This window comes from Myotis daubentonii, chromosome 9 (assembly GCF_963259705.1).
Source record: "Myotis daubentonii chromosome 9, mMyoDau2.1, whole genome shotgun sequence".
Taxonomy (NCBI): Eukaryota; Metazoa; Chordata; class Mammalia; order Chiroptera; family Vespertilionidae; genus Myotis; species Myotis daubentonii.
The window spans coordinates 68,427,523-68,454,883 of record NC_081848.1 but is presented as its reverse complement, the minus strand read 5'-3'; the positions used below and the strand labels follow the sequence as shown (position 1 = coordinate 68,454,883).

At 49.5% G+C, this 27,361-nt stretch overlaps 1 protein-coding gene across 1 annotated transcript in view; it reads left to right on the top strand.

Annotated features, from left to right (window-relative positions):
• The first annotated feature begins 2,750 nt into the window (after window positions 1–2,750).
• The window catches only part of PTPRJ (protein tyrosine phosphatase receptor type J), a 141,121-nt gene continuing 116,510 nt past the window's right edge, over window positions 2,751–27,361 (top strand). The window contains exon 1 of the mRNA XM_059709372.1: window positions 2,751–3,244. Coding sequence (XP_059565355.1) covers window positions 2,810–3,244 — 435 coding nt within the window. The 5' untranslated portion in view covers window positions 2,751–2,809. The remainder of the gene's footprint in view (window positions 3,245–27,361) is intronic.

The following is a 27,361-nucleotide window of genomic DNA, read 5'->3' as shown; positions in this document are numbered from 1 at the left end:
CACAGTTAAGAATCTGTAGCCAGGTGCCCCAAGATTCTGAAAGCTGTTGTCGGACTTTGAGGCTTTACCAATGAAATTTGTAGCTCCATCCCTTACTATGCAGACTGATTGGCATAAAAACAGCATTCTTCGTCTAGGAATAGGCATAGCCTATGGGCTGTGAGAAGGTCAAGTCCTCTCCGATTTTGGAGGGTAACTCTGCCAGTGAGTCTATTTGATCCTGTCAATTTCCTCTAAGGGTAGATTGATAGGATGCCTTCCCGAGTCTCTCCAAAAAGGGCTGAAGGGTTCTCACCTGCCCCTTGTGTAACAGTGGCCAGCTTAGAGTAATTAACGGGTTTGGTTTTACTACACTTAAGGCCCTCGATTATGCAAACCTGGCAATGTCTTATTTTCCACATCTCTTGGTCCGTTTCCCAATTGGGGCCCGTTAGGGGAACTGCCTCTTTTCCTGTTAAACAATTTTTTCTTCACTCCTCTGGATCAGGGTACCCAGGGGCCACAGTAAGGTAAACCTGATCTCCAAATTCCCTGGCTTTTTGTAATACAGACTTCTTTTCAGAGGGGGACAGAGTCTGTCCCAAGAGTATCATGAGATCTCTGTAAGGCAATCCGAACATTTGGGTAAGACTCTGGAAGACGTCTATATGTTTACTAGAGGCCTGGTGCACAAAATTTGTTCACAGGGGTTGGGGGTTCCCTCAGCCTGCCTGCACCCTCTCCAATCTGAGACCCCTCGGGGGACATCCCTCTCACAATCTGGGTCCTAACTGTTCACCTGTTTGCCTGCCTGATCGCCTTTAATCCCTCTGCCTGCCTGCCCGATTGCCCCTAACCGTTCTCCCTTGCTGGCCTGATTGCCTCTAACCATTCTGCCTGCCTGCCTGATCGCCCCTAACCGTCTCTGCCTCAGTCCCCGCCTCCGTGGCTTTGTCCAGAAGGACTTCCGGAAGATGTCTGGTCTATCAGGTCTAAGTAGCATATTACCCTTTTATTAGTATAGATTGGGATCATCTGAAAATTTCCCCAGGTTTCTCTTGATCTCCTTTACTCTTGCAAAGAGAAGGAGACCTGTACCATGGAGACACAAATGCCATTTGATTTAACCCATGTCTGTTCCATACAATGCCCCCAGTGACATGCATATTTTTGTAGGGCACACACCCTTTCCTGTAGGATGAGAATGAAGGTGGTTTGCAAGCAGATGGTCTGTAGGAGTGGAATTCCATGTCTTGCCCCCCTGCCCCGCTCCTAGGGGTCACAATAGTCTTTTAGACTTGTATCTGCTGGGGCCCTCCCAAAAGTAGGCTGCAAACTGTGGCCTTTTAGAAAAACGGGGCTCATTCAGGACCACTAGATGGGGAATGGCCCTTACTTTAAGATTAGGTCCCCTGTGCAGGGTCAATAGGCTAGCATGGAAATATGGCCTCTCGGGGGGGGGGGGGGGGGCACAGAGTCAACTGTCCCAGGCAGGTGGAGAAATGACAGAGGGCTTGCCAGAAAGAAGGTCTCGGGCTCATGGGAGTCACATGCTGGGAGTGGGAGGAAAAAAATAGGTCCCCATTGCCCTGGAAAGCCAGGAGCCATGCTCCAAGGGCACCAGGGACACAGTGGGGGAGATGGCCCTTAGAGCCATCTGAGGAGTCCAGCTCCCATGGTGTAAACAGGGACCAACAAGTGGAGGCTGTGAAGGTTAATTTAGTGGGGTCCGGCCCAAGGAGCCGCAGGTCCTCATTGGGGAAGGTGGCTCTAACCAAAAGGGGTTCCCATGTGAAGCCATTGGAGCATCCATTCAAAGAGGGCAACAGAGGTAGCGAGGGCAGGGAGCGAGTCTCTAACGAAATTTCCTATTGGGGACACAGGCCGGGAGTGGGTCAAGTGTTGTGGGTCAAAGTGCGCTGCTTATGGAGAGAGCTCCCAGAGGAAGTGACGCTGCTGGTCACCTCCCCCTTTTACGTGCCTCAGTTTCTCTCCCTGGCTATCTACCACAGCATGAGGCCCCAGAGTACTGGGTGACCAGCTCTTATGTACACTCCCTGGATGGTCAGTGTAATCACAATTGCATTCCCTATGAGGCGGCCCCTGCACGTCTTAGGGTTCAACCTCAGACACCTTTGCAAGGTCCTTACTCATCTGAGGACATTGGAGAGACTCAAACCAGAGGGAGCAATTTGCCCCTTTGATCTTCTGGGCTTGGGCAGGGCCCAAACACTCAGGCAGTAGTTGGCCCAAGGGGGCCTAATGCCTTCTAACCCGGCCCAGAGCCGGCTCTCTGCCTCCTGACCCGGGATCGGAGTATGGAGAACACAGCACACAGCACCCTATTCTACAATTCAGGGGGTCAAGGAACCCGAGCCCACCCCCGGCCACGTCAATCCGGCCTCCACCGGGCTGCTGTAAATGCAGGCCTGGCTTGCCCTCAGCAGGGACTCCAGGCAGCATCTGGTGACCCAAACCCGGGGCCTCGGAGCAGGACCGAGGCTGAGTGCGGGCTCGCGGCGCGAGCAGCGGAGCCACCACCCGGTCCCGGTCCCAGGAATGTGGGAGGGCCGGGCGGCCAGGCGGCGAGGCGGGGGCGCTTCCTCTGCCCGCGGGAGGGGAGCCGCCGGGGCGTGCGCGGGGCGCGCTGCCGCCCCCTCCCCATCACCCGACCGGCCGGGCGGGGGCGGGGGCTGCGGCGGAGGGCGGCGAGGGGCCGCGGGGCTCGGCAGCGCCGGGCCGGCCGGGCGGGAGGAAGCGATGAATATTCAGAGGGGGAGGGGAGCGGAGGGCGGGAGCGCTCGCCGCGGCTCCCTGCAGCCCGAGCCGCATGACGCGCAGAGGAGGCAGCGGGAGCCGCCGGAGCCGCGGGAGCCGGGGTCCCGTCGCCGCGCACGGGGGGTGGGCGCCGCTCGCTCCGCCCCGCGAATCTCCTGCGCGCCCAGGGACGCGTCCCTCCCGTGACCGCCTCGTCGGGCCCAGCCTGGTGGCTGCGGCCGCTGCCATGTCCCGGGGGAAGCCCGGGGCGGGCGGAGCGGGGACTAGGCGGACCGGCTGGAGGAGGCGGAGGCGGAGGCGGTGGCTGGAAGCGGCGATCGGAGCGCCCCGGCTCGGGCGCACGGCGGGGCCCGACTCGCGCGGCCCGGGCACGTTCCAGGGCGCGCGGGGCATGAAGTCGGCGGCGCGGGAGGCGCGGCCCCCTCGGCGCTCGCCCGGGCTGCGCTGGGCGCTGCCGCCGCTGCTGCTGCTGTGTCGCCTGGGCCAGGTGAGCGGCCGGGGCCCGGGCGGGGGAGGGAGGGGCAGGATTGGCATCCCAGGCACCTGCCTGCGGTGCCCGCCTGCGGGGTTGGGGGTTCGAGGGCCCGAGTTCTGGAGCCCCCCATCCTGAAGGGCTCGCGGGCAGCCGCCGGCCTTGCCGGCCACCGAGCCCGTTACCCGGCTGCCTGGCACCCGAGGGCGGGCGGCGGGCTCCAGGTCCCGGGGTGCGCGGAGCCTCCCCGAGGACACCCCCGCGGGCTCCAGGCCGTCTCTGGCCCGCCCTTCCCGGAGCTGGTCCCGCCCGCAGGCCGGGTTCGCCCGCCGGAGGCGGCTGGAGGGGGCGTGTGTGCCGAGGGCGCCGGGCGCGGAGCGGGCCGACCCGGCCTGCGGGGCCCGAGGGGCCGGGCCGAAGGGCAGCGGAGGCCGGCGGGGGCCAGACCGGGCCAGGCCGGCGGGCGTGGGACGAGGCGCGGGGCCTTCGGGTCGAGGGCACCTATTCCTGGGAGAGTTCCCACCCTGGGGCCAGGGGGCCGCCCGCGAGGGTCCCTCCCGCCGACCGTCCTCTTCTCGGGGAAGCCGCTTGCTCCCCTGGGGGCTGCCTTCGGGCCCGGCGGGCACCGGCTCTCCCCCCACTGCCCAGCGTCCTCGCTTCGCTGCTCAGCTAGTGCTGCGCCCGGCCTGGCGGTGAGCGATCGGAAAGCTCCGGGTCCCCTGGGTGGTGTTCCCACCCGGGGCGGCGGGCAGCTGGAGGCGCCCCCCTCGCCGAGGGCACTGGAGGGAGAAGTGAAAGAGCAGGTCGCCAGCCCCGGCCCGGCTCCTCACAGCCTTCGAGGAGCCGCTCCGTCTTGCAACGGAAAGGGCCCCGGTGACACCCCACTGCGCATTTGGCTCAGGAAAATCTTGCTTGTTTTATACAGACAGGAGCTCCCAGGGGCTGATGTGTGAAACCTGGGAAGTGAGTTATTGACTTGGGAGGGAACCCGGGCCCAGGGAAAACTCCTCACGCACAAACACAGGATGGTCTGAGAGCAGAAGCACCAGCCTTGGGGAGTAGTGCCGCCCAGCAGGCCGGCGGAGACGGAGCTCTGGGTGCTGATGTCCACTCTCAGTTGTCCCCAGCGGGCCCTGGACAGGCTGTCCTGAGGCCTGGGAGGCAGTGGGACCTCCTGCAGGGAAGACTGGATCAGGTGTTAGAAGGAGCTCCAGGGCCAGGCATCGCGCCTGGACTTGCTCTCCATCTCCAGGCCCCTGCATCCTCAGCTAACAGCAGTTGTAGGACGGGGACCACCACCCGCCCCAGAGATTGTTGGGGGCCTCCCCTGGCCAGTGTCTGAAAGAGCTTTGAAGACATCAGACGGTGTTCAGATGGGATTATCATGAAGGGAGAGTGGGTGATCACCTCCCTGTTCCTATAAGGAAGCTTGTGGAGAGCAACCTATGAGATTAGAAAAAAAGGCCTCATAAATGAAGATGGCATGCGCCAAAGTTTATACTAAAGACGCCCTCGATTTTCACTTATTTTAGTTTGATTTGGTACATGCATGTTATATTATTATTATGTTTGCTTCAGTCGCGGTGGCTGTTAGCTATGCTTTGAACCAGCAAAACATTTCTTGGGTAAATTTATTTCTTGCCCAACCCTTCCTTGTATTTCAGCAGCATGTTGCTGCCACCCCACACTTGTCCCCTATTCAGACAGTTCCTTCTGCTCTAATTTGTTCTGTGAAAATGCAAGAGGACTCTATTTCTCATTTTTGGATATGCTATAAGATAGGAAGTCTAAAAAGCATCTCCAAAATCCACATTTGGCAGTTCATTTTGAAATCGGATATTTCAGGGAATCAGTGCATTTTTGAACTGAACCTGACTTTTAAGGTAGCTCAAACCCCGTATTTTATTTTTTAATCCTAGAGAGATAGGAAGGGGAAGGGGGTGGTAGAGAAAGAGAGAGCCATTGATGTGAGAGAGAAACATCGATTGGTTACCTCCCATACTCGCCCCAAACAAAGATCAAACCCACCACCTAGGTATGTACCCTGACTGGGATTCAAACCCGCAAGCTTTTTGGTGTACGGAATGATGCTCCAATCAACTGAGCCACCCGGCCAGGGCAACCCCTTATTTCTTTTAGATGAGGCTATTGAGGCCCAGAGAAGACAGTGAGCAGGCTGAGGTCACTTGGTAAGCTTGTAGAGATGTTGAGACTGGAACCTGTATCGCCTGCCTGTGCCTCGTATTTTCATGATGCTTTGAGTGTGTGCCCCCACCATATTTCACTTTGCTCTTACTTTTAACTATATGTACCGTCCTTCCTCATTGTGCATATTCCTGAAACTGTGAATGTAAACTGAATTGTTGAGCATCAAATCATGTTTGAAGTTGGAGGTCATATTTGAGATTTCTGAAGCTTGTGCATTTAGGAAATGTGGGTGAAGGTACCTGACTACCTCCCTAATACTGGATTGATTTCATGTGGTTTGGATAGTGTGTGTGTGTGTTAGAACGGAATCGACTCTAGCCGGTTAAGAAAATGGACAAGTCATGGAAAAGACTCAGTTCTATTGGGACATGAATGAGGATGGATATGGAAGCTGGAAGGCTGAGATGCTGGAGGGCTCAGTGCTTAGTAGGTCTGGGAAAGCAGTTTTTGACCCTGGAGTCCCATTCCCCTTCTCCAAGACAGGAAGGACGGTCGGAGATGATACCAGCATGAGGACTTTGCTGGTCACAGGGTCTGACTCCACCCATTCTCCCAGCATTTTTGCACACTAATTTTGGTTTATGTGTATGTTTTAGGCAGTGTGACAAAGCGACCCCTCCCCCCACCTCCGCCTCCTTCTCTTCAGAAATGTAGTCCTGACAGATTCTTTATAAGATCAGCTTGAAAGTGGGCTGCTTTGGGGAAAAAAAAGAAAAAATAGCTGGAGACTGACAGCTGTTTTGTTGGTTTACAGTGTTGTGGGTTTGCTTTTTCTTTGCTTTCTTGTTTACTAGGGAATAATAACTATTTATTCTCTATTCTAGCTAATCCTTGAGCCTGCTTACCTACCTGCTTCATCCACAGCATGAAAAATATTTTGACTCCTCTTGATATTGCTTGTTAAGTTCTCAGATGGGTGACTTTAAATATTTCTGTTTTGTTTCAGAACAACAACGGAAAAACCAAATGGTTATGTTCTGTTTGCAGACAGTTTAAGAAAACAGAGCAAATTGGTTTATGGTTAGACTATGACTTTGAGCCGACTTCAAGTTCAGCCCCATGATAAAGAGGACTGTGGAATGCCCAAGCCTTCCTAGGCAGGGAGAATGAATCCTGGCTCCCGAGTGAGCAATTTTGGTCAGCAAAGAGGTTATTTAGCTCCTAAAAGTAATTTTTGCTTGGGTTGAGGCCTCGGCAGAGTTGCTGAGTGACTGTAGGCCTAGGTTTAGCCAGCACATCATCAGCAATTACTTCTTAGTTCATTCACGGCTCGGCCAAGGGAATTATTTTGAGTGCAGTGTAAGAGGCAATTTTCTGTGCATTTCCCTTCTAACATAACGGTGTTGGTGATATTGTAATTAATAGGTACCATTGCACGTGGCAGGCACTGTGCTAAGGACTTCAGTGCATTACCTCATTTGGTCATTTCAGAAATAGTAAGAGTTGGATGTTGTCAGGTTCCCATTTTATCTGAGAAAACAGGTTCAGAAGTTACCAAAGACTCATAAGTAATAGGTGTCAGAGCCCAGCCCCATGTCTCCATGGCCCCAGGTTACTGTCCGGTGCTGGGAGAAGTCACGTGTTTAAGAGGAGGTCTTAAAACAAGAGCGTACCACCAAGAGGGGAGACTTCCGTGGTGTAGGACAGGTTTGTGGGGCCTGGACCCTGAAGGGGCTGGGAGTCATTTTGGGTTTTCTGCATCCTAAACCCTGTAGCATCTGCTCCATTGATAACACCGACAACCCAGGGACCCTCTTTCTTGCTCATGGTTCTTTGGGAGCCTGAGTTTACGAGGCAAGTGGAGACAGAGTGGGGTCTGGCATGGGAATACCTGGGTTGAAGTTCGTGCTCTGCCACTTACCAGTAGTAGCTGCATAAACTTGGGCAAGTCACTTAACCTCTGAGACTCCTCATTTCCTTATCTGGAAACCGGGACTAACGCTTCCTGCTCCCCTGGGTAGTTGAGAGGATCAAAGAAGATAGAAGAGGAACTGCTATGTAAAATCTAAGGCACCATTCAATTGCTAGTTGTGGCTGCTGCTATTTGGGGGAGTAGAAGTGGGGCTTCAGATCACTAGTTTATATAAGAAATACTTACCAAGCATTTTCCACAGCGTGTTTCCTGGGGGGCTGTGCAAGATCAACTTAGCTCAGTCCCAAAACATTCCTTTAAATGCTAAGAATTATTTATTTGGAGGGGGGTATCAGTATTAAAAATTGTAAGTTGCCTATGGAGCTCATGATTTTATAGGTAGAGTGAGGCTATCTGTAGCGTCATAGTAAACACGTGTATTTAAATGGAATAAAAAGGTGAGCTATGGAAAAATATGGTGGAATAATTATAGAAGGATGGTGTGGTTCTGGCAACCTGTACAGGTGATACATGGCTGAAGTTTGGAAAATATAGGCACCGAGTGGAGGCCGTGTGCTGAACAAGAAAAGCAGCCCGCCTTGCAGGCCTTGGGGGTGAGACGTTCCTCTGTAACCCCAGCTAACTGGCCACACTTGTGAGATAGGCCGTGCGTGTGATGTCCTTGTTGTCCCTGCAGAGAAAGGAGGGCTGGCACAGGATTTGTCAGAGGAGTGGTGAGTCTCTGTGGCGACCCCTGGAGTGGCGGCCACCTCAGACAAGGGACGCGCAGAGCAATTTTTGTCCCGACCTCGCATGGCTGGCTTTCCATTGGTGTTTCTGGTGACCCCTCGGAGGACGGGAGCTGTAGGAAATTTGTTATTACTTCTTTATTAGTGAAGCTGCAGTCTTCCCATTGTCTCAGAATTTCCATGGCATGTAAATGCCTGGGTGAGGGGTGGCATTGAGGCAGCAGATGGGGGGCATTTTGAAAGCAAGCTAGTGTCAGCTCCCACAGAAGGTCTAATTTTAAACATGCAAATAATTTTCAGTTCCACTTTTCCTTCTTCCTGTTTGAGGGAAGCTGTACCCGGCTGCCATTTCTGAGGCTTGAGCAGACAATGTCGTTTTTATGCCACAAACTATCTCCTTCTGCGGGGCAGGCATGGGGTGTGTTTTTCTGGGTGCTTGTGCCGGGTCCTGGCCCATTGTTGTTTCATGGCTTCTGAGTAAGTGAATGAGTGAAAACTTAGCACCAATTTGGAGTCCATAACACAGTGATTCTTACTCTTTCTGGGGAGGGGGAGGTATGAGACCCTCAGAGCATGTACAAGGGGAAGAATTCCCTTCCCCAAAGAAATGAAAATTTATAATTTTGTATCCAATTTTAGGGATTTCATAGACGCTTTAAAAAATAATTGTATTTATTGATTTTAGAGAGAGAGGAAGGGAAAGAGAGAGACATTAATTTGTTGTTCCACTTATTTATGCATTAAGGAATTGCTTCTTGTATGTGCCCTGACCAGGGATCAAACCTGCAACCTTGGTATATCAGGACAATGCTCTAACCAACTGAGTTATCCAGCCAGGGGCATAAAACCTTTAAACTAGCTCATGAGGCCCAGGTTTAAAACCTAAAAACCGTGTAACAGAAAAGTACCCATCCTCTTTAAAGATAGCCCCATTGGGATCCTTACTTTCCTTCTAGGGGAAAAAAAAATGTTTCTATGTAATGTAGACAAGTATCTATGTTCATCTTTCTAAAAACATACTTAGGCTTTTAATTGTACTTAGTTATCTTAGAGATGATTTCATATTTGTACCAATAGCTTTAACTCATTTTAAAAAATGACTGCCTATTATTATGATGTGAATGAACCATAATTTAGTTGACCGTCCTCTGTCAGTGGACACTTTAGTTAATTTTAGTCTCTCTCCCCTCCTCTTACGCATCATACTTCAGAGAATGTCTTTGGTGCATCTTTCATGTAACCTTTATGAGGATACTCATAGGGTAAGTTTTTAGTTTTAGGATTGCTGGATTAGAGGGTATATGCATTTAAAAATTTGATTCTGTTGTGAACTTGTCCTCCAGAAATGCTATGTCAGTTTGTGCCTGCCCCCATAGGTTGGGGCAGTGTTTCTCCATACCATTAGGTGAATTGAAGATTGTTAAATTTTGAGGTGAAAAATTGTATTCTGCTACTTTTATTAATAATTTTTTTCTTTTCTTTTTTAAAGAAATTATAATTTCGAGTTGTGCACTTCTCCCCTTCATTTTGGGCTATTTGCATATCTTCCTCCTCCCCCCTCTCCTTTTTAAAATTAACTCCTGTTCACTAAAAACAAATAAATAAATAAATAAAAATTACCTTTTGTTATCAATTTGCACAAGATCTTTGGGATTAAGGAAGTTACTGTTTTGGCTTCCTTTATTGCGTAAATATATATGTTTCCAGTTATTTTAGGTACAGTCCTTGTTTCTCAGGAACACAGATCCCTGGATGGTGAAGTGAGTATAGAACAGCCGTGGGCAAACTACGGCCCGCGGGCCGGATCCGGCCGGTTTGAAATGAATAAAACTATTGAAAAAAAAGACTGTACCCTTTTATGTAATGATGTTTACTTTGAATTTATATTCGTTCACACAAACACTCCATCCATGCTTTTGTTCCGGCCCTCCGGTCCAGTTTAAGAACCCATTGTGGCCCTCGAGTCAAAAAGTTTGCCCACCCCTGGTATAGAACTTGGAACCAAGCAGCCTGGTTGAAATCCTGGCTCTACCACCTAACTAGCTGTGTGATCTTGGACTGGTGCCTTAACTGTTCTGATCCTTGTTGTTCACGTTTCTAAAATGCCAATAATAATAGTCTGTGCTGACCTGGCCAGTGTGGCTCAGTTGGTTGGAACATTGTCCCCCACAGTGAAAGGTTGTGGGTTCGATTTCTGGTCAGGGCACCTACGGGAAGGAAACCAATCCGTTTCTCTCTCCGTCCCTTCTGGTTTCCCTCCTTCCCTTTTTTCTTCCTTCCCTCCCTTCCTCTCTTTCTAAAATCAATAAGCATGTCCTCAGGCGAGGATTAAAAAAGAAAAGGATTTCCTCTCACACAGGACAGTTAGATAAGTAAGATCACATTCTGTTAAAGACCCTTGTGAATGGATATAGAAGTATATGAACAACTTACAAAATATTCCATTTACTCGAATTACATTTTAAAGTTAGGGCAAAAGGCCATACTTATAAGTTGTTAAAATTATGCTACAAAGAGATTAAACCCAGAGTGGTTTGTGTACATACATACCTGTGTATGTATGTATTAAACAACTCATGTGTATGTATGTATTAAAATAATGCAATGGGGAGCAATAAAGGCTTCCTGATAGCACAATTTAAGTTACTTCTCATTTGACAGGTGAATAGAATTGAATTAATAAATGACCACGAGATATGACTGGAGTGGCCATTGTGGTTCTAGCCCCAAAGGAACATAGGGATACTGACCACATCCTTTACAAAACAAAAACAGGGTCTTTCTTGCATTGGCTTAAGCACTTTTCTTTACCTTGCGACCTGGCTAGCTTGGCTGTGGCCACCTCCTAGGAGTCTCTGGGTACATTTTGTGTAGGGCTAAGAGGAGTATTTATGCCAACAACTGCAAGTTTAGAGACGTAACCCTTGGTTATATTGCGGGAGACGAGAGGGAGATGGGAGGCCCAGGGAGTCTGTGCTGACTGCCACCCGTTTCCATGGCAGCAAGGTGATCTTACATTTCCTGCTGCTGGCTCAAGAGCTTGGCCTCATCACCACATGCCCATCATGTGACCTCATCCCTGCCTCCTTTCCTCGAGTTTATCTCATCCTGCAAAACACTCTACCTGAGATCACCTTTCCCTTTACTCTCTGATCCTATATTTCCTGTCCTTGTGTCCTGGGGGTTCTTCCTTCCTTACTGAGAGTGGACCACATGGGTGGACCCCCTGGGACCTGCTCCTGCGGGGTGGTTACAGGTACGGAGGGACATGGCAGCCCAGTGCTGGATGCACTGGCGTTGGAGGCTACTTGCTAGCCGTGTGACCTTGGGCCAGCTCTTCTAATGCTTGGAGCCTTGTTTGTTCTCATCTGGAAAATGGGGACAACAAGAATACCTACCTCATAGGGTCTTGAGGATTAAATCAATCTGCATAACAAGATCTTATCATGAAACAAACCTTCCAAAGACGTTGGCTGTTGTTTCATTATCTTATCTTGCTGGGAGACTGGCATAATTTACTACTTCAAAAAATCTTTAAAAATTATTTTTACCTTATAGTTTATAGGCCTTCAACATATATGAGCTCATTATTATTCCTCCTGAAGGTGTGGCTCAGACTAAGTGACTTGTCCAATTCAGGTGTCATCTGTATTTTGCACAATAATAATGTACCTTCGTAGGGTAGCCCAGTTTTGAACATTGCTCAAATGTCGAATTAGCATGTAAGCGACAAATTGGGCAGTTGAGTCCTCTAGTTTGATTCATACATAATCATTAGTTTGAACCATATGAAATTACTGTTTTTGGTACTTTGACTGTCGTGTATAGTTCCACCTAATATGTTTCAGAAAATGTGCTTTTAAAGAAGTTTGAAAAACCAGATCATAGATTTGCATGCTGTAGAGCAGTACTAGTATATTTGAAACCATAGGTCATAAAAATCAGTTTAATGAGTGGTGATCAGCACTAAGAAGTGATAGAATAGAACATGGCAGAGTTTACTGCAAATAGGAGGGGTAAGTATTGTGTCATGAAACTTGTTTCAGTTCTGTACACGTGTGTGTGGTGTACTGAATTCCACATGACATAAATTTCTTATCATGGGTTCAGCCATTGCCAAAAAAAACCCTGGTAGCTACTTTTTTTTTTTTTTAAATCCTCAACCGAGGGTATTTTTCCATTGATTTTTAGAGAGAGGGAAAGACAGAGAGACACATTGGTTGGTTGCCTCCTGCACGTGCCCCAACCAGGGCCGGGGAGGAGCCTGCAACTGAGGTATGTGCCCTTGACTGGAACTGAACCCAGGACCCAGGCTGATGCTCTATCCACTGAGCCAAACGCAAGCATGTCAAACTTGCAGCCGACAGGCCGCAAACAAGCATGTGGCCCTCCGGCTGCAAGTTTGACATGCTTGGGCTAGGGCAGGGGTGGGCAAACTTTTTGACTCGAGGGCCACAATGGGTTCTTAAACTGGACCGGAGGGCTGGGACAAAAGCATGGGTGGAGTGTTTGTGTGAACTAATATAAATTCAAAGTAAACATCATTACATAGAAGGGTACGGTCTTTTTTTTTTTTTTAGTTTTATTCATTTCAAACGGGCTGGATCCGGCCCGCGGGCCATAGTTTGCCCACGGCTGGGCTAGGGCCTACTATTTATAGGGAATGGAGTGGTGGAAGGTGCAGGGTTGGGGGTGGAGGTGGACTCTGTTTGTAGAGACAGTGGAAACCAGTATAAAGTCCAGCTATGCGTCGTCACTGCCCCCTGTAGCTGAAACCATTATGCAGCTGCTGGTGCAGGAAGGACCAACTTCTGGAGAGGTCCCTTAGGAAGGGGTATTGTTGTCTGAAGTGGCCACCAAATTCTACTGTGTGAAGAGAAACTAGGGGAAGTAGGGGCGGGAGCTCTGGTAGAAGGATAGCTGAATTGGTCGTCCTATACTCACTTTGAATCATAGCTGTCTCTAAAAGAGAATAATGCTAATTAAGCCAGAACAGGAGATCTCAGCAGAGGCCTCATTGCCCAAGCCAACCTTCTCTGGAGGAGAATAACAGCCCTGTTTGCCTTTCTCCCTGCTGGTGAGGCCATCCCAATCCTCCAGCCCTCACTTCAGGCAGGAATTACTAAACAGGCACTAGCCACCGCTTTGAGATCTAGCACAGCTTTGAGGTCCAGCCTCACTCATCTCTTTTAAATCGCTGTCCTGACCCTGCTACATGGAGCTGGGCCTCATCATCACATGCCCATCATGTGACCTCACCCCTGCCCCCATTCCTCGAGTTCATCTCATCCTGCAAACCACTCTACCTGAGACCACCTTTCCCTTTATTCTCTGATCCTATATTCTCATTATAGTTCAGACCTGATGTGAAATTATTTTCATAGCTCTGACCCGGGCTTCTCTAAAATCAACAATAACCTCCAAGTTGGCTTCATTGTATCTGGCTACTGGGAGTCTGTCCCTAGGAGAGTGGACATCAGACATGAAGTCACCTTCGTTGACTGTCTCATTGTGGGCTTGCTCATGGGACCGAGAGGCAGTTGAATGCAGTGGGGACAAGCTCGGGCCCTGGAGCCAGATTCCTGGGCAGGAATTCCTTGTATGACCTTGACCATGTTGTTAAACCTCTCTGTGCCTCTGTTTTCTCATCGATGAGATAGGGTGATCCTGTGATCATATGACTCAGTTCTAAGGTTGTTAGAGGAAGTACATAACATCAGTATGGATCACAAAGAACTATTCAGCACATATTAAACATCAGTAAACATTATAAAGAAAAGGAACAATGCGTTGGGTGTGGGGTAAGACTCAGACCCTCCACCTCTCTCCGATCACAGAGTCACACACAGACCCTCAGCCTCTGTTCTCCCCTGGAGTCTGGCATTTGGGCTTTGCAGCTGTCTGACAGTGTGGTTGGGGCGGGTGGGACAGTTTCTCTTCCTTTAGACCAGGGTTTCTCAACCGCAGCACGACTGACACTGGGGCCTGATACTTGTTGTGTTTGAAGGCTGCCCTGTGCACTGTAGGGAGGTAAGAGACCTCCCTAGCCTTTGCTTGCTACGTGCCAGAGGCACCCCTCACCCCTTACTTGTGACAACTGACCGTCCGGTTAGGCATCTCCTGTTTTGAAGTAACAGCCTAGAGGCCTGTGCTCTGGTGACGTTGTGTGGGACTGCTTGCCGTCCTTCCATTTCCATGTGACCCAGGAATTGACTTCCTGGCAGTGAGGCTGTAGGTCTAACAAGAGCATTAACAGAGGTGACAAGATCTAAGGTGGCTAGGTCTCAAAGAGGAGTCACATCCAACTCCTGCTTGTTGGGGCTGCTGTGCCGAGCGAGCTCTGAGCCGGGCGTCTCTGCACCCAGTGGACTCCTGGGCCACATCGTCCCTGTGTTCTCAGCCTGGGTTTCCTCCTCCACGGAATGGAATAGCTGGCAGTTTCCCCAGCCTGCCCGGGTGGGAAAGGAAGCCGGTGTTAATGTGATATGTGTGGTGCTAAGCTCTGCTGCTGGGGATGTGAAGTTGAGGGAAGGCTCCGTGTTCATTAGGAGCCTTGAGGCCAAATGTGCCAAGTTCCACACAAGGGATAGACCAGGCAGAGGGAGATCCCATTACAAAGAGATTCACTGCCAAGTTCCCCCTCCCACCAGCTCCCTGGAGCGTTTTCAGCTTTGAGAGAGTTTAGAGGCTCCATGGCAGAAACCTAGAGATAATGCCTTCAGAGCCGGGGTGGGGAGACGAACAGGAATGAGGCAGGAGAGGAAACCCAGAACCCCGTAAAAGGATGCTGCTGCCCACCAGGGCCGGCGCGGTGGCTTCCTGAGAGCTCCCTGTTCACAGGACTCTTCAGGAGTACACCCCTTTGTGAAGCCAGAAAATGACTCCCAGCTCGGAGTGGGCTAGACCTGGCCAGGACATACTGTTATCTGTTCTCTTTTTAAAATATATTTTTATTGATTTCAGAAAGGAAGGGAGAGGGGAAGAGAGATAGAAACATCCTTCATGCCTCCTACTGGGGATCGAGCCTGCATCCTGGGCATGTGCCTTTGAGCGAGATCAAACCCGGGACCCTTTGGTCCACAGGACGATGCTCTATCCATTGAGCAAAAATGGCTAGGGCTGTTGTCTATTCTTTGGCCCAAGCTCCAGCCAGCTATCCCGGGACGTTTGCTGGGCTGTCACACGTGGCTGGGCTGGGCTCTTGTTAGGGAAGAGGCACAGAGGGGTGAAGGGACTCGGCCAGAGTCAGGACTGTGGCTCCTCCGTGGTCTTGCTTCTACTGCTTTGTGACCCACAGCAACTTTGTAGCTTTCAAACCTGAATTTTCTCATGTGCCAAATGGGGATAAACAAACACGTCAGGAGATCACGGTCAAGATTCACTGAGAAAATGTAGGGGAAGCCGGCATGGTGCCTGGCTTATGGAAAGTGCTTCCTGATGCCAGCTGCTGTCCGTACTATTGTTTCAACAGTCAGTGATGGCACAGGGCTCTTGCTTTGATGACCTTTTCCAGGAATATATGAGCTAGTCGTTGAATCTACCCTAGCCCTGTTCAGTAATGTTTGGGGTACAGCTGCCTGGGGTCGGGGGAGATGTCACCTGGGAGGACAAAAAGCCTGCGATTCAGGATATAAAGCAAAATCCACCCTCGGGGATGGAATGTGTGACCTCACTGTCTGGAACCAGCAGAGCTCAATGCCGTGCGCCTTGGTGGTTAATCATTGCTGGTGAGAAGATAAAGGGATCATTGCCTAAACAGTGGTTCTCCACCTTCCTAATGCCGCGACCCTTTAGTACAGCTCCTCATGTTGTGGTGACCCCCAATTTCATTGCTACAAATTAAACATAATTAAAGCGTAGTGATTAATCACAAAAACAATATGTAATTATATATGTGTTTTCTGATGGTCTTAGGCGACCCCTGTGAAAGGGTCATTTGACCCCCAAAGAGGTTGTGACCCACAGGTTGAGAACTGCTGGCCTACAAGAATGTCAGAGTGGGAAAGGACCTAGGGATATTAGGCCAGGGAATATCAGTGGGTTCCAGATTGTGTCTGTCTTGGAGTGATTGGTAGTGGCTGCTTGGGCCCTGTATAGAAGGGGTTCCTTAGACCACTTGGGATGCCTTGCTAGCAGGAGAGAGCACTGGGATCAATTAATGATGTCTGCCGTGGACATAAGAAAGGCAAAGGGTGGCACACTTGCTGTTTATTTGCTCTTTTGGGTTACAGCTGATGGCACGAAGGCCTATGGCTTGGCTCACTAGAGGGTCACTCAGCAAGTCATAAAACCATAAACATCTTTTTGGAAAGGGATCTTTTAAGAGTGTCCAGTTCTTTAGTTTCATCCCTGAGAAAGTGGGTTTTGCTTGACTGTCTTCAGTGAGGAGGAACCCGCTCTCTCAAAAGGTAGCGTGTTCTGTCTTTGGGCCCCTCTCCCAGTACTGACACCGCTGAGGGGAAGGAAGTCCTCAAAACCCCTTTAGGTGGGCTCTTCTCAACCACGGCTGCCTGGGGAGCTTTCAGAAAACACTGGAGGCCCCACTCCTGGCCAGCGGCATGCACCAGCCCCGGCACTGTGGTTTTGTAATTTTTTCAAACTCCTCCTGTGAGGTTAATGTGCAGCCAGAGTTGAGAACCACTGAGACAAAATCTTTTTTTTTTTTTTTTTTTTGAAACAGCCCCAGGAAAGGCACGATTGTCCAGGGTTGTGTGGAGGTAGTGGCACCAGGAGAAGGGAAACCAGGGGAAAGCCCTTTATGAGCTGGCTGTCCTGTGCAGGTGCTTTTACTTCCATGCTGAGACTTCTGGTCCCACAAAGATGTGTTATTCCACTGCTGAAAGCACTCTGTGCCCTGACCTGTGTTCTCAGTGGTTAGAGCGTTGGCCTGTGGACTGACAAAGGGTTGTGGGTTCGATTCTTGGCCAAGGGCATGCACCTGGATTGCAGGTTTTATTCCTGGCCCTGATTGGAGCACATATGGAAGACAACCAATTGACGTGTCTCACATCACTATTTCTCTCTCTTCTCTCTCTCTCTCTCTCTCTTCTCTCTCTCTCTCTCTCTCTCTCTCTCTCTCTCTCTCTCTCTCTCTCTCTCTCTCTCTTCCTCTACTCCTCCCTTCGACTCTCTTAAAAAAAATCAATGGAAAAAATTACCCTCGTGCAAAGATTAATAAAAAAGTAAATAAAATAAGGCCCTCTGTGCCTTCACATTGCAGGTAGATAAACCCAGATGATGACCTATAAGGGGAGGGAACCTCAGATCAGATCATCAGGTCCCTCCCCTCCAACTTAATCCATTGGCCTATTTTAGGGACTGCAGTCACATTGGCTTTGTTATGGTCGACACTGGCCCCACCCGCCTCTCCTGTGGGGGTTCTCCTTGCCTGTTCTCCCCCAGTTCCTCCTGGCTTCTTCTCGGGCCTTATTTTGTTCTTGCCCAGACAGACACTTATCCCATTATCCGGCTTCATTTCCTCCATCCTTATCACCACTTGGAACTATCTTATTAGTTGACTGTTTGTTTCCCCACCCCCTGGAGTAGTAACTGCAGGAGGTAGGGATCCCGCCTGTCTGCTTCTATGCTCCATCCCTCATGCCTAGGACAGAGCCAGCCCCCAAAAGGGTGTTGAATGGACAAGTTGAAAGAAGAACCATGACCTGGAGCTGTTATTATTCCCAAGTTATAATCAATTAGAGTCCTAGTGTACTGCCTCTCAGTCCCATGTTATTTCCAATTATCTCATAATATTTTTGCCGTTTGCCACTGCAGCCCTAAACGTGTGTGTGTGTGTGTGTGTGTGTGTGTGTGTGTGTGTGTGTGTATGGATACATTTTGGGGGAGCACTGGAATCCTTGAATCCTTGGGGTGGGCGTTAGCTTGCTATAGTAAAACAAGCACGGGGTTGGAAGTCGTTTGGACTTGAGTTTGAATCCTAGCACTGCCCTTTTTAGCCGTGTGCTCTTGGGAAATTATTGAACCTCTCTGAGGCCCAGGCTTTCTTCTCTGCGAAATGGAATCACAGTACTAATGATTAGCTGTCATTGAATGCTTTCTATGTGCCAGGCACTGTGCTGACTTGATGTGTTTTGACTGAGTGAATCCTCACGACCACTTAATGGGGCGGTTCTCTGTGTCCTTAATTTACAGGAGAGGAAAACAAGATACAGAGAGGTTAAGCAACCAGCCTGAGGTCACACAGCTAATCAATGGAGGAAACAGGGTTCAAGCTCTGGCAGCTTGGTTCTGGAGTCAGGGTGTTAGGAATTTCTGAAATCATGCCCAGGGGCCCTAGGACAGGTGGTGTTGTAGAGACACTCAGTACGAGTTAGTTCCTCCTCCCCCTTTGACCTTTACTCTCACAGTGACATTTAAGTTTTCTTACTGTTTTGTTCTCAAGTTGGTGACAGAAGTACCAGTTTCCTGCTGGCGGGCTCTCTTCCACACACAGCTTCTGTTGACAGGACCTCAGGGAGAGCCACTTGCAGGCCAGGAGGGTTGAGCCCTGACTGCTGAGGGAGTGTGAGCAGATGAGGGCATTTCCCCATTTAAAAAAACAACTTCTGCCCCAAATGTTTATTGAGCATCTACTTTGTGCTAGGCATGGTGACTGTGACCAATAAAAAAAATTAAAACAATAATCGTCAGTCCTGTCACCCCAACTCATCAATCCTCCATTTTCCAGCCTGGTTACCTGGGCACTTTTCTTGGTTGTGATAATTGGAGACGGGCATTTGGGACTGTGATGGGCCTGTGTCGGTGTCACCTTGCTGAGGCATTTCTGGGGGGATTTGCCCTGTTTTGATAAATGGAAGCGTGAACAGCCAAAGCCACATTTCAGGTGGCTGTTTTACTTCGGGTTGGGTGTCAGTGTCGGTGTGAGCCTGAGCAGGCTTCAACATGAGTGTTGTTTTTTTTAAAATTTATTTTTTCCTAATTATATCAGAGTGGTATAACAACATTAAAAGAAATTTAAAAACTAGAGAAAGACTCCCCTACCCCGTCACAGAACTATTATAATTTTAAAGTACTGACAGCTATGATTTTTTGCCAGATGGCTTCTTATGGAAACAATTGTGATCACAGAGCAGGGACAGTGAGCTTTTGAGCCTTTCATGACAAAAGGCTAAATGAAGAAAACTTTCTTCCACGATGCTATATGGATGATATATACAAAACCATATTCTTTTTAGAAATTTTAATTAATTACTGGTATATTTTGAGTTTGTTTTTTTTCCTGTTAAAAAATTGTATTTTATTTTTTTCCATTACCATTTATCCCCTCTATGCCTTCTTCCACCTCCACCCATCCTCCTCCACCCCCGCAATCACCACACTGTTGTCCATGTCCATGAGTTCTCTCTCTCTTTTTTTTCTTTCTTTTTTTTCAGTCCCTGCCCTGAGCTATATCTGCCTGCTCTCTATCTATGGATCTGTCTCTGTTTTACTTGGTAGTTCAGTTAGTATAACCATATTCTTAATAGCTGCAGGATACTGCATGGAGTAGGTGCACTGTAATTCACTTAACCTTTTCCTTATTTAGAAATTTAAGCAGTAGTCAGTTTTTCACTGGTTTAAGTAGAGCAGGAATAGATGTTTTCGCACAGGTAGCTTTCTCTGTGAAACAGAAAATTATTTCTTCCAGATCTGTTTCCAGGCATCTTTATAATCTTTGACAGCACTGGCCAAGTGACTTTTCGAAAGGGGAGCATTGTTTATACATTGCCATTGGAATGTAGGAGACTGCCTGTTTCATTATGCCCGTGGGGTGTCATCACTTTTTAAAAACAGATTTTAAATTTAATATTTATATTTGCAGACATGCCCACTTGGTTGTGTGGTGGCTGCCTCACACCGCCTTTGACCGTAAGTGACTCATACAGAACCTGTTTTGTGCGATCTGTTAAAACATTCATTAGTTTTTTTCTGTTTAATGCTCAGGAAAATGTCAAGTCACTGTGTTTTGTGCTGTAATTTACATTTATCTGGTGGTACTTAGAAAAATTCTCGGTACAGCCAGAAGCGATCTAGGCCTAACTGTGTATTACCTGACTGCAGAGAGAATTTTTAGAGCGAATTTTAGGGGTGCCTGCTCTCCAATCTCTCGCTCTAACCTCAATCATGTGACGATCGGATGGACATTGGTGGAATGAAATATTACTGAGCACCTGCTGTCTATCTAGACCAGTGCGGGCGCGTGAAACTTTGTGGCCCGTGCGCAGAAGTCGGCATTTTGTGGAAAAGCCACACTCAAGGGGCCAAAGAGCTGCATGTGGCTCGAGAGCTGCAGTTTGCCGACCACTGATCTAGACCTTCGTGATTACATCTTTAAAGTGGCAGCAGGTGCTAGCACAGAGGGAAGCGAAAGTTGAGTTTCAATCCCAGCTTTGCCCCTTGCATCACCGCCTTGATCAGGTCTTCCCCCCTCCCTCCCTTCCTCTTCTCCACCACCTGCCTTTGTTTCCCCACCTGTAAGTCAGTCTGACAGTGCGTGTGGGGGTCAAGATTAAGGACATTGTGCTAATCAGGATTGAGCACACAGGAGGGTCCAGGGATCCTGCTGTTGGTATTGACACAACAGTGGCCTGAGGGATGGGGTAGAAGAAGAGGAAAATAGGCCAGACCAGGGACGGAGGATCCGGGTTAGCTGGGGAGATAAGGTGGGCTGGCAGGAGACACTTCCAGGTCACAGACAGCGCAGGCTTCAGGGTAACAGCCAGGAACTGGGAAGAGAAGTGAGGCCAATCCAGGACCCTTGGCTGCTGTTGGGGGTGAATGTTGGGAGCCCAGGTCCACAGTGGGGAAGACTCATTTCTGTAGAGTGAGGGGGTCACAGCTGGCAGATTCAGAGTGTCTGTGTCAGCTCGCCTGGGGACTTGAAGGCCTCGGATGTCTTCAGGATTTAAACTTTGTCTTGTAGAGAATGAGGCATCATGGGAGGATTTTCTTTATTGAGTGGGAATATTAATCATGGTATTGTTTTGTTATGTTTTTTGATGGCCACTTGAAAAAGAACAGCTTTATCTATAATAATGAAAGCATAGTATGCTTCGAGGCAAGCCCGGGTCCCGGGTACCAGAGGGAAGCTGGTGCTGGCAGCCAGGGGAAGGAAGGCCTACTCTTGCACGAATTTTGTGCATCGGGCCTCTAGTTGAGCTGTAATTCACTTACCATAAAATTCACCCTTTTAAAGTGTACACAATTCAGTTGTTTTTATATTCAGAGCTGTGCGACCATCATCATTATCTAGTTCCAGAATTTTTTCATTACCCCCAAAAAGAAGCCCCACGCTCATTAGCAGTCATTGCCTATTCTCCCCTCCCCTCAGCTCCTGGCAACTACCAGTTTGCTTTCTGTTTCTAAGAATTGGCCTACTCTATGTATTTCATATATGTGGGATCATAAGCAATTTGTGCTTTTTTTTTTTTAAATTGGGCTTATATCACTTAGTATGATGTTTTCAAAGTACACCCTTATTAGAACATATTTCAACACTTCATTCCCTTTAATGGTCAAATAATATTCAGTCACAGGGACGTACCCATGTTTTATTTCTCCCTTCATGAGTTGATAGACATGTGGGCCACTTCCACTGTTTGGGTATTATGAATAATGCTTCTGTGAACCACGTGTGTGCTGGTTTTTTCATGGACATATGTTCTCAGTGTGGTGGGATTTTGAACTGGTGAGAGGTGTCGGCGACTCTGAGCAGGTGGGCTGTGCTGAGGCCTGTGTGTGTCTCTGTCCTTCCCAGGCCGGTCCAGGGCCAGGTTTATGTGCTTCATTTCTTTTAGAAACCCCGTGAGGCAGGGTCTGTCATCATTCCCCTTGTATAGTGAGGACATTAGATTCAAGGAGAGTAAGTCAGCCTCCTAGCCAGAAAATGGTAGATTCCCAGCTCTGACCAGCTGTGAGCTGGCCAACGTGACCCCTGTCCCAGGCAGACCAGGCGATTGCGGTGGTCTCTGGGTGGTGATGGTGTAGAGTGCAATAGGCTGTGCGGAGTGGGGTGCGCACAGATGTGAATGGCGTGTGGTGTGAGGGACTGTGCTTCAGAGGCAACATCGGCAGAAGCTGGTGTGTGGACGTGACCTAGAAAGAACACTGACTTGGAATTGGGAAGGTGGGTTGGACTCTTGGCATGACCTTTGTAATCTTGGACTCACCTTGTCTCCTTTGAGCCTCATCTTTCTCATCTGGAACCTGCGGCTCTTCTCCCCGCCTCCTGCCACCCCTCAAGGCTGATGTGAATGGTGGTGGGTTAGGAAGAAGGGAGGGGAGGAGAGAAAAAAGGGATGGGACCAGAACCTGCTAGACTGTGCAGAGCTGATGACCTGGGAGGCGGGGGTCAGGGAACAGGGGGTGCAGGGGAGAGGCCCTGGGGCTGAGTGCAGCAGAGGCAGGCAGGTTCAGGGGGTTGGGTAGGGAGGGGGTAGCCAGCTGATTTGGGAGGACATTCCTGCCCATTGGGGGAGTTCTGAACCCTGCAAAAGCTCCGACCCAGAGGCTGATGGGCAGGTTGTAATCCAGAGACTATTGATTTTTCCTCGTATTTGAATCTGAGCCTTTGTTTCTGGGAAGAGCCTGCTGTTGACCTGCGCACAGCACCAGCAGCCTCCGCAGCACATCCCTCCCTCACGTCGCCAGGCATCCCCTCAAAACCAGCGAGGCTTTCCTGGGTCCCAGGGGTCACTCGGCTGGCCTCTCCTATCTGGCTTGTCTTTGTTCGAGTGTCAGGGCTGACGGTCCCCTTTATCACTGACGTGCAGCTTGCCTGGGTTTTGTGAAAAGCTTGTCATTGCCAGTTAGACAATAAAGACAGAAAGCTCCCCTTTGGAGATGGCGTGGCAGTGACTTGCTCTAGTTATGACGCCTGCATTTTGCTGGGTTGTTATGAACCAGTCACTTAATTTTTCCTTTAAGCATGACAAGCACATTTGTCTCCATATGGGAAGCGAGGTTTATGGGATGCAAGGTAGATGATTTCTTTTCCTTCTTCGAATCCTTCCTCTACCCCCATCGCAGAGCGATCTGAGGAGTCCTCCTTTGTCCTGACTGTGAGGACATAGGGGACGGAGGTGTGACAGCCTTCCCCTGTGGGTTTCTGCTCTCTTGCCTCCAGGCAGCAGCTGTTGGTCGGGGTCTGTACTATCAATTTGCATCAGAAAGTACAGTCACTGTTCATTTACAAAACTGGCCAGGCCCAGGGCTCTCATTCAGAGAAAGAAGGGACCTTAAGGATCATCTCATTCAAACCGTTCACTTTGCAGGTGTTAAAACTGAGGCCCAGAGAAGGGAGGCGACTTGCCCAAGACCACACAGCTAGTCACAGTGTGAGCCCAGCTTCCTGGTTCTTCCACACACTAAAGTTCCAGTGGTGAGCACAGTGCTCTGGGAACTCACCTATCTCGGACCTGTTTCTGATGGATATGGAATTGGTTTCCTGGGGGGTTGAATTCTGCTGTGTGCCTGGTGACCTATCTGCTGGGGGAAGTCTATTCCTTATGGGGAGGAGTTGAAGCTGTGTACTGTTTTCTGGCATCTCTGCTGCTTTTGGCCATTTGAGGTGCTGGCTGCCTGATGGCTCCCACCTGCTATCCCCATTTTTTTGCCTTTACAGGCAATAAGGAAACCAACCCAGTAACAGCATGAATTTATGGTTGACCAAACTGGGAGGCTGAGTTTGGGAGGTGGACTGGTGATAAAAGGATAGGGTTCCTCCTATAATAAAACTTGCTGATACAACTGTTGAAAGTCATTGTCTTACTCATCCTCACCCAAGATAAGCCACACAATGGGTGGTATCAGGGGTGCAGAGGTCCCCCCTCCCCCCCATGAGAACACAGAGAGATGAACTTTGTGTGGGCTGGTCGGTTAAAAGAAAAACAAGAAGCCATGGGTTGGAAGCTACATGAATATTAAGCAGTGGGGGATTGCTGAAACCATGGATTGCGGTGCTCAGTGATATGGGAAATGTTTGTGATGGAAGACATTTAAAGATGGGGGCTACAAAATGACATAAGGTACAAACACACCTGGGCAACATAATCAACCAGAGTTCCAAGTCAAACATGTATTTCCTAAGGATATATGAGTGCGCCAGAGCGCAGTGTTTGGAAAGCACGTTCGCAGACCTAGGCCAAGGCTGGCTGAGCTCTGCCACAAAATTGCCACGTGCCCTTGAGCAAGTCACCGGGCCTTTGGGAGCTCAGGCTTCTCATCTCTGGGCTGTTGTGAGAATTAAACACTCTGTCCGGGCCTTCAGGGCCAGGGCTCTGTGCTTCCAGTCTTGGCGTCCCCGGTGAGTTATGGCACGGCAGCACCATGGTCAGACCCGGCCATGCTATCTGCTGCTCCAAGGCTGTTGGAGCCCCTGGTGCCTCTGGATTCTGGACACACACACTGCGTGCACTTGCCAAACCACATTTCTCTCAGTTCCTTCAGCGTGGTGTGCCCGTTCCTGCCACCAGGCCCTTATACATGCTGCAGTAACTCTTGTTTTTTTTTTTTTTTCTAATCTTCCCAATAGACTGGGTTCCCCAAGGGCACCGTATCTGAGGGCCTGGTGCCCAGCAGATGCTCAGTAAATTTTTGTTGAATGCACTGAACAGGTGGGACTTGAGCTGGGCCTTTAACTGAAAAGTGGGGCTTGCTGAGCAGGTTGAGAGAGAGCATCGTTCCAGGAGGCAGGCAGGGCAGAGGGCAGTGGTGGTCACTACTGCCTGTTTGGGGACCAGACCTGCTGGGCACAGCAAGAGATTGACATAGGCATAGCCTGCCTCTCAGCGTTCATGGTCGCATGGGAGTCACGTATGTTGTAAGACATTTGACCTGTTGTCAGGCTTGATCAGTTTTGCTGCTTTTTGTGGCTTGGAGCTGTGTGTGCTTCTTCGTAAGAGAGACCCACCCCGACCAGGCCTGGGTGGTTATGCACATGGGTGAGGCTTTGGCTGTGTGCTGCCGTCAGATGAGAGCCTGGCTAGAGCAGAAGGCAGCCTGGCTTCTGTTCTGGCCTTACCATGTACTAGACTGGCGATGGAGAAGTGACTTGAGAAAGGAAAGTAATGCTTACCAGAGTGTTCTGAAATACTGCTTTTACGCACAGTATTTTCATTTAGTTCTCACAGCAGGGGTGCAGCTGGGAATGTGATGGCCACACATGAATGATTGGTGTTAAGGAGGCAGTTTTATTGAGAAGTTATTGATATACCTCACTGTATATGTTTACAGCATGATGGTTTGATATACATATATTTACATATATTGTGAAATGATTACCATATTAGGTTCAGCTAAAATATACATGACATAAAATGTACCGTTTCAACCAGTTTTTTTTTTAAAAAATATTTTATTGATTTTTTACAGAGAGGAAGGGAGAGGGATAGAGAGTTAGAAACATCGATGAGAGAGAACCATCAATCAGCTGCCTCCTGCACACCCCCTACTGGGGATGTGCCCGCAACCCAGGTACATGCCCTTGACCGGAATCGAACCTGGGACCTTTCAGTCCACAGGCCGACGCTCTATCCACTGAGCCAAACCGGTTAGGGCTCACCCACTTTTAAAGTGTATAATTTAGTGGCATTAAAGTCCATTCATAGTGTTGCTCACCTCTCACCACTATTCATTCAGGCGGTGTCTTTTGTGCTTTACACAGTTCAACTCATTTAATCTTCACTCATTTACCTGGGAGAGCAGCAGAACGGTCAGACATGGGGTTAGTAATAATAGTGGTCATCGCTGTTATGGATCCCGGGAGCTTCCTGTGCTAAGCACTTTCGTTCTCACGAGAGCCCTCCAAGGTCAGGATATGGTTACCCTCCTCTTGCAGATGAGGAAACTGAGGCACAGAGAGGTCAGAGGCCTTGTCAGAGGTTGCACAGCTGGGAGCGGTGGAGTAGAACCCGGGCAGTCGGGCTCCTGAGTGGGGCTCGGTCCATCGTACTTACTGCCTTTGTTTGGGCCCAACTCTGAAGAATCCCAGGGAAGGATAAGCGATGAACATCTGTATGCTCTGATGGTGACCCTGTGCCAGGCATTTGCTCTCACTTTATTTCACTTAACCTTCACACCAACCCGGAGGCAGCGAGGTTTCTTACTTTACAGATGTGGATACTGAGACTCCAAGAAGCCTAGTGGCCCTGCTAAGATCACACAGGGAGGGAGTGGCAAAGCTGGGATTTGAACTTGGATTTGGAGGACTGCAGAGCCCATGATTTTCTCTCCTTCACATGGGAGGGTGGTAACTGATTTTCAGTTTTTAAAAAAATACCTGTTTAGGAGAGAGCACGGAAAAGTGTGGTCGGGAGGAGCTGGGGCAACTAGCTCAGTGGGTGACTGAGCTCCAGCAGTTACCTTCATGTATTTAAGGGACTCGGGGGTCACATGAGTCTAGGTGTAAACTACTTGGGGGCATGGGGTGGTGCTGAAGTGGGCATTCCTGGGGTGAGTGCTGGGCCAGCCATTGTCCCAGTTTTCCTCTTACTCCTTTTTTTAAAATGAATGCTGTGCTAGTAACACCTTGCTGGTCATCTTGTTTTGATCCACAGCCTCTAAGTGGTGCTAATTGAATGAACCACAGCCCAAGGCGGTGTTTTCAAGGTTGGCATCTAGGAGGCTTTGTCTGAAGGTCTAGTCAATCAAGATGCTGACAGCCACTCCTGTTCATTCAGCATTTTCCCCTGAGCGCCCACTCTGTGCCAAGCCCTGTGCCGGGTGCCAGGGGAATGAGAATGGAATGCAGTGTCCCTGCAGTCAGGGGCCTCATGATGAAGGGGGGCCAGAGAGGGGCAACTGCTCTGCGATGCACCCTTTAGGGAGGATGGTCCCGGCTGCAAACAAGACATGGGCAGACGGGGAGGTGGGCAGGGAGAGATGCATCCGGAGGGGCCTTAGGGGAAGAGGGTTCAAAGTGAGCCCTTGGAGTGGACACTCAGGGCTCCATCCATCTTCCTAACCCTGTGACCTAGCTCAGGGCCTACACACAGGGGCTGCTGAGAGTGCATGTCAAGGTTGCATTCAAAATGTCCTGCCCATGAGGCAGAAGGTAAGTGACAAGTGATGTCAAACTCCATTTGGGCCCATGTTTGCCTACAGGCCACTTTCATTTCTTTCAAACACATGGAATAGGTACCAGCACTAGGAGGACCATGAACCTGGTGGCCGTGTAGGGCCACACTCGCATGGACAGCAGACCTGGAGCCCAGCAGCATACAGGGGTCTGAGGTCAAGGCCAGCATTCTAGTCAGAAGCCAGGTTCCTGCTGGTACTGGGCACTCAGTACTGAGCCCAGCAGCATACAGGGGTCTGAGGTCAAGG